The sequence below is a fragment of the Leptonychotes weddellii genome, chromosome 9 (assembly GCF_054177405.1).
Source record: "Leptonychotes weddellii isolate Sample4059 chromosome 9, ASM5417740v2, whole genome shotgun sequence".
NCBI lineage: Eukaryota > Metazoa > Chordata > Mammalia > Carnivora > Phocidae > Leptonychotes > Leptonychotes weddellii.
Window position 1 is genome coordinate 22,997,385 of NC_138377.1, and position 7,641 is coordinate 23,005,025.

Genomic DNA, 7,641 nt, shown 5'->3' on the forward strand with positions numbered 1-7,641 from the left:
AAAAAAAAAAAATATGAAGTTGCAATGATGCACTGGAATGGGGCTGTGGCTGAAAAGAATGACAGAATCTCAGTGTCGGAGGGACCTGAAAGATCATGGAGTGCAACCTCTCCAACTCTACACTAACCCAGTACGTTGTCAGCAAGGCCCAGGCTTGAACCCCTTCAATGACCTAGAACTCATCACCTCGTGAAACAATTCATTTCATTTTTAGAATGCAAATTTTTGGAATGTTACTGAGACAATATTTAACTCTCTGTCCTTCTATACTTTCCTACCACTGTCCCCTAGAGTCACACAAAATAATCCGAACACATTTCTTTCAAGAGACAGATCTTCAAATACAGTAGTATCAAATCCACCTTCCAAGCTGTCTTTCTTAGTTGTTCCTAAGGATATATACCAGCAGAACTTTGAGTAAATCTATGTAAGCACACCACGGTACCTGTTTAATACTCTCAAATGCAACAGTACCATTTGCAACAATGGTAAATGTACTCTTGGTCAGCATCCCCAGTTATGGAATGGAAAACAAAACCACCTCAACCTACCACATATATTCTTTCCCACAGTTCCAGTAGCCCCTGATTAATGAGCTCCACTTGCAAAGGAAGCTACTTACCTTAACCATGAAATAATGAATGCTATTGATCCAACAAGCTCCTGCTATAGAGTGTTACTGATCACCCAATCTTTGGTTAAAATGGTCCTCATTTAGCAATTTCACTGTCACAAACACCTGGAGCAAAGCATGCTCATAATTAAAGAGTTTGGGGGAGTTAAAGTGAAAGGTGATGGACAGAGATCTCAGCTTTCTCCCATTTATTCTTCTTCTGAGCTATTGTTTGTGTCAGAAGGGATATTGATTTTCTATAAAAATAAGAAAACAAGAGGCACCAAGGGGCCGCAGAAGGTCAGCCTGGGCAGGAGAAGGAGGGGGGAGGTTTAGCACTCTATCTCTGTCACTTGCCTTCCAAGAGAAGGGAATATTTTTTTCCTGTGAGATCGGCCTCTAATACATCACCTTAGGAAGGCTCCTGACTGAGACTTCAGACCAACACCAAACCAATTCACTTATAAAAGAACAGAAGCTAAACTATATTCAAAGGGAACAAACAAATGATATGTTAGTGGAGAATAGAGCAAAATTAGCTATGAATCACCTAATAGCTGCTATATAGACAATATGAATAAAGACAAAAAGTAATTTTACAAAAGAACTGCTCCATTTTAGAATGTAACACATACACACAGGAAAATATTAAAATAACAACTGATCTTTTTGTAGGTATAAAATACTATTACATCATAACCACTTTCAGTTCCTCAGAACTCCTAAGGGATTGGTTGGTGTAGAACTGAACGAAGAACAGAAAAAGAGAAGTAAAAAGAATTACTGGTCAAGCTTAAAACTATTCCATGGTTAATTAGTAAAGCGAGTTTAAGGAAATTAGAAATAAAGCTCTCCGGTTGAGACATATACTTTCAAACCTAAAACATATGACACACATTTTTTTAAAAGAATTCTATCTACTGACGAGGCTTAATTTAGCTTAATGATCACCTTTATCCTAATAATTTTACAAGTTGAATCATACAGGCTGACAATCTTTAATACCACTGATAAAAAGCAAAGTTCTAGGGGCGCCTGGGTGGCTCAGATGGTTGAGCGTCTGCCTTCGGCTCAGGTCATGATCCTGGAGTTCAGGATCAAGTCCTGCATCAGGCTCCCTGCTCAGCGGGGAGTCTGCTTCTCCCTCTGCCCCTCACCTGGCTCGTGTTCTCTCTCTCTCAAATAAATAAACAAAATCTTTAAATAATAGTAATAATTGAGGGAAGAAGATTTTAGTTCCATCTTACTTGAGAGACTGAATATAACTTGCAGTCACCTCTCTTTCTCCACAGAGTAAATTTAGGGGGAAAAAATACAAAGCACTTCTGCTCATAACTACAGATGAATCAACATAAGTCGAGGCATATTTAAAATTCCTAAATAATTAGATTCTAAAGAAGAATTATTCTCATTTTAGGTCTGCTACTACTCAACCTATTATTCCCTCATAGCTACAAGGACTTGGGCATCCATGTTATTAAAGAACTCTGAAGTCATGGACCAGGCAGATAGCACAAATGGGGGGGGAACAAGGTCTTCTCAATTTGAAAAGAATAAGAATTTCCTAAGAATTGCTGCCTACTTCAACTTATTAAGGCTCTCATATAACTAGAATGTTTATTATTACAACCTAACTATAACATGCAATAGATGTGTCTGCGGTAAGAAGGAACTGGAAAGCCTGAAGTGCCTCACTGCTAGATTACTTACAGACTCTGTATCTGGAACCATTCTTGGACTGTTACCTTAAGAGTAGACAGAATTAGTCTCTTCACCTACAATTATTTCATAATTTAACAAGAAATTCTGGGGAGAAAATATACACAAGCTATCATCGCAAAAAACAATTTTTAAAAATCACTATTTTCAACAGTAAATTATTTGGTATATAGGTTTGATACCAAAACAAACTTAAATGCCTCAAATGGGGATTTTGATATTGTAAAAGGCTATAAGTTGACTAAACATTTATTTGATTAAAAATAACAACAAACAAACCCTTTATAACCCAAAATCATACATATAAATTGGGCAAATAGGTCTCAGGATATACATTAAAGGAAAATTAGGGAAGCCAAATTATAAGCCTATCTGGTTGTTCAGACTGGCAAATATACGGTTAGTCAGAAAAACTGTTAAAACTGGATTAAAAATCACCCATGAAAGGTACAGGGATAACCACCTAAGCAGCTTTCCCTATTACTGACATAGCTTCACCTCATAGTTTCTAAGATTTATGTCTTTGTTTTTCAGACAAACTTCAAAAGGAAAGTCCTAAGAAAGGCCACACATTCTACAGGTGTAAAAGCTACGATGAGACGGAAAAAGAGCCATGGAAAAGGCACACTAAAGGGCAGCAAAACATGGTGGTTAAGTATGAACTTCGGAATCAGGTTCAGGTCCCAGTTTTGCCACTGGGTGACCTTAGGCAAATTATCTAAATGCTATTAACCTCCATCTCCTCTTCTATAAACTATGAATAGCAGTGCCTACCATACAGTGGAGTTCTGAACATTCAATTGGGAAAAGGCAGCACCCACAGAGGCATTTGCTTTGATACTATGAAGGGGATGGGAACAATGTAGGGATGCCACATATCCTGTAAAGCATGGGACAGTCCCTCACCACAAAGAATCGCCCCATCCAAAACACCAAGAGCATCTTCCTTGAGAAACAGATATCATGCTGATATTAAGAATAATACTAAAGTATCAAGGTGGGGATTATCAATGTTTCTAGGACTATCTGAGATATAAAAAACAAAGTCACCGAAAACTACACTGCCATTTTAAACATACACCCAACAGACCCAAATGTTTCTGGCTCGATGACATTTGTTATAAGACTAATGGGATTCAGTACCGTTACTTTCAAAGCCCACCATGTGTTCAGACAACTTGAATGCCAGCCATAAAAAATAAGCTCCATACAGTCAAACCGAAAGTAGCAGACAAAAGAATTATAGCCCAGTATCTAAAGCCATGACTCTTGATGGGGAAAGGCAGCTTACCAGGAAAACACACAAACTCCATGTGCCTGGCACCAGCATTTTCTCACGTACACAAACACACACCCCAGCCTCTGCTGAGACCCTCGTTCTAACAACAGCTACGTATGATCTACATGGCATAAACAGCAGTAAATTGTTTTTAAAATAAAATTCATGGTTACGCATGTGAAGTACACATTTTAAACCATTTTTAGAAACAAACTGTGTTTCATTATATGTAGCCTCTTTGACATAGGGAAATAGAATGATGAATGTACTGTAAAAAGTTAGAGATAAACCCTAGCTGATTGCTTAAAGGAGGGCTACAAAGTAAACATTACAGTGGCTGCTTTGGAAAGAAAGTTGAACTCATCAAGACTGTGGATTTGTACTTGGGGTAAAAATAACCAGGAAAATCTCTGACGGAGTAAGGGAGTTCTCACCATTCTGACATGTTCTCATCAGAGCCCTGTTTTGCTTCATCTGCTTCACACTCCATCCTTTCTTTCCTTCCTGTTTTGCTTAGGAAAGTCCTATTTTCTGCTGACTCACACAACCCATGACCTGAGGAGGTCCAGGGAGTATTCTCCTTCCAGCGGGACAGACGCTGCTTCTTAGCAGACTTGAACCTGCAGCCTCTCTCATAGCTCCAATCTGACACCTTGAGCTTCTGCTGGAGGCTGGCAGCCACCTCTGATGTCACCCGCTTCACCTTCCGCCGGCGCCGCAGCGGTCGACATGGTGCATTTTCAGTAAAGGAGTCAGATTCGTGCCAAGAGTGCTGCTTACTCTTAACCATGGCATTGAGAGCTGGGTGCCGTCTGGCTACCATCGTGTCATCAGAGTCACTAAAATTGGCAACAGGGGCCATTTCTCGACAGTCCTTAATGGCCTCATCGAGACTGGACTCAGAGGCCTCACTGTAGCAGCAGGTATGCTCTGCCAGGTGAGTGAAGTCTGAACGGCGCTTCCGGCCTCTCCGTTTGCGAAGCTGCCGCCTCTGCTGGCGAGGGCTCAGGGCCATCTCCTCCCACAGCTCACCAAGCTTATTCTGCTCAGATGTCTGCTCCAAGGCTGAGGCTAAGTCATGTACCAGCTCATCCATGAGGCCACATCTGCCAAAAGAAAGTTCAGGAAAAAAGAAAAAGAAAGCCTGAATAGGATTCTGTTGTTTAGAATAATTTTATAAAATAGACCATGGCACTGCAGAATCCACCCTATCTACAGAAAATAAAGTCACCTTTCATCTGGCTACACTTAAGACTCTGTTCCTCCCATCCATGTACCTTTAAGCCACCAAAAATAGGTGTTTGGCCCTTGTTAGGTACCTCAAGTCAACATGTTCTTAAAGCACAAAAAAAAAAATCACTCACCAGATCACAGCTAAGATATTAGCAAAAATGAGCAAACCCAGGGAAATAAATCTTTCCCCCACTTTTCCCCAATTAAACTTGTCACTAAATTATCTGATGATAAAATCCAAAAAGATTAGAGAAAGTCTCATTAGACAGGAGCAGAAAAACACAAAACTTCAAAACCATGGATAAAGAGCTATTCCATGGTCTGGGGTTACTGATAAGAATGCCTGCTTGTGTTCCCTCTCTTGCTGTGTCTCTGTCAAATAAATAATAAAAATCTTTAAAAAAAAAAAATTTAAAAAAAAGAATGCTTGTGCAAGGGAGGAGAAAGACAACTTGGTGACAACACCTTAAGGACCACTGCTTGCAGTTTTAGTGATCTAAGAAATTGTAGTGACCCAGATGTGTACCCTGAATGGAAAAAAGGGACTAAGTCTGCACCCATTCTGGTCCCAACTACCACCTGGAAGCTGGCAGGGAAGGAAATTTACCAGGTATGTCATGTATTTTTTAACAATTAGCAACTTCTTAGCTCTTCTTCCATCCTTCAGAAAATTAAGTGATTATAATTATGTGTGCTTTAGTACCAATCACACAAAAGCAGGATATAACTGAGGCTGAAATGAAGGGACAGATGGAGCCTCTAAGATTTCTAGCTAACCACTTTCTAAATTTTTCTATTTTTCTATTCATTCTTGTCAAACCCTCTTCCTTCAGGGGTCACCTCAGAGGCAAACCTTCTAAGGGATGAGAGCAGTAGGAGCAATTTTCAAAACGCCCTTTTAAAGGGAAACGTCTAATATAATTTGTACAACTCCTTATTAAATACATATTAATTTAGTATCTTTTCCCTAGCCCTTAAGCCCAATTTCAAGGCCATAATTAGAATTTAAAACTGTGTGGCGCCACTCTTAGACCGTATTTCCATTCATGCTGTTTACATTCTGCAAAGGACTTTCTAAAACCTATTTTCATGCTGTCCTATGCCAACGAATTCAAAGGCAAGAAAACAGTAGGCTGGCTTATCTGCCACATGGGTGGGAGCAATGGGGACACCTAGTTCCAAAACTACCAACCAAACAAAACGTCTCAAAGTTTCAAAAGCCACACAACATAAAATGACCACGTCCCTTTAAGCAATACGAAGTAGTTTAAAACGCCCTGACCGGGGTTTGGGAGACAACTGCCCCTAAGACAAAAACAGATGTGGGGACAGCACGTCTAAACCTACTTCCTTAATAAAGAACTACTGCTTTAAAACTCAGGCAGAACTGTACACTTCAACGTGGAACAACGTTACAGAACAATTTGCAGCTATTTGTGCAGAATCCTTTCCTATCGAAAGGGCTGCAATTCGAACAGTTGGCGACAGAATCCTGAGCTTCCCACACCGTCAGTCTCGGGTGCACACTCTGAGAGGACCCCCTTGTCCAGCAAGCACTCGAGGAGAGGAAAGGTAAGTCACGCACAGAAAAGAACGGGAAACGGATAGAAGTTAAAAAAAAAAAAAAAAAAAAAGGCAGGCGTACGGTCGGAGCGAAAGACGGGGTTGCGAGAAGCTGGGACGGAGGCAGGCGGCAGGAAGCAACTTCTCATTTGGGCTCACCGGGGCAGGGAGTCAGCCCTTCTCGGGCAGAAACTGCAAAAAAAAAAAAAAAAAAAAAAAAGGAAGTCCTGGCGACTAAACTCCCTCCGTGATCAGGGGTCGCAACATGGCCACAGATGTGAGAAAGAGCTTGTTTGGAAGGACTCTCCTCCACGCCCCGGCCCGCCCCCGAAGACTAGGGCGAACACGGCGCGGGACACCAAGCCCTCCCGCCGTCGTCTGCCCAAAAGAGCCAGAAAGAAGAAAGGAGAAGGGGTGACTGTAGCCCCGGAGACGCCCGAATCTGGTTCCCCGGGATAGGGTCGATGGGCCCTGAAAAACAAGGCCCAGCCACCCTCGCCCCTCCCGCCAACCTCCGCAGCCCGGTGGCAGCTATAGCCCCTCGGCCTTGGCCGATAGCCCCGATCCCCGCTGGCGCCGGCCCCCGGGACCCCGACCCTCTCAACCCACTCCTCCCCCTCACCAGCTGCCGCAGCCACCTCCAATGGCCGCCGCTTTTGGGGCCGAGTCTCCCCGCCGGGGTTTCCCTTTCTGACCTCATTTCCTGTCTGGGCCGGAGGGGTGGGGCAGTGGTGGAGTGGGAGGGGCTATCTGATCGAGAAGGCCCGCCCCTGCCCAGCGCTTCCGGTCCGTGGCCGCGCCCACTTCCGTCCCACGGAGGGCGGGGCCTTGGAGAAGCCGGGAACAGGGGCAGGGGGCCCCGGGGGGTGGTGGTTAAGGGCGGGCGGGGTAAGGGATGATGTCCACATCTGGGAAAGGACACCCCTCCCCAGTCTGGCCTCGTCTACCTTGGGAACGTCAAGAAATTGGGCATTAGGGAGGGACCTCCACCTCGCCCTTGTTTGCTGACCTCCTTTTATAAAGGGTGTGTGAAATTGAGGGGAAATGCATCCTCATTCTTGACTGTGAGAGTTGGCACAACTATTGGCCGGGTACCTTTGAAGTGAATTACTCAGAGTCTTGCAAATACAAATGCCTTGAGCAACAAAACAAGTAAAGTACTATTGGATTAAAACTCTATAAAATTAATACCCATGAGTCTATAGTGACATAAGTAAACTAATGATATGAATAC

The 7,641-nt window shown here is 42.9% G+C and overlaps 1 protein-coding gene across 3 annotated transcripts in view; it reads right to left on the reverse strand.

Annotated features, from left to right (window-relative positions):
* GPATCH2L (G-patch domain containing 2 like) overlaps nt 1-7,119 on the reverse strand; it is a 55,065-nt gene extending 47,946 nt beyond the window's left edge. For 2 of the 3 annotated variants that reach the window (XM_081830174.1, XM_081830176.1), the window contains exons 1-2: nt 7,030-7,119; nt 4,046-4,717 (exon numbers count right to left, since the gene is read on the reverse strand). In XM_081830174.1, the coding sequence (XP_081686300.1) occupies nt 4,046-4,707 (662 nt within the window). In that variant the 5' untranslated portion in view covers nt 4,708-4,717; nt 7,030-7,119. Of the gene's footprint in view, nt 1-4,045; nt 4,718-6,489; nt 6,600-7,029 lie in introns of those variants that run through there. The other variant, XM_081830175.1, reaches the window with a different exon arrangement.
* Nucleotides 7,120-7,641: the final 522 nt, after the last annotated feature.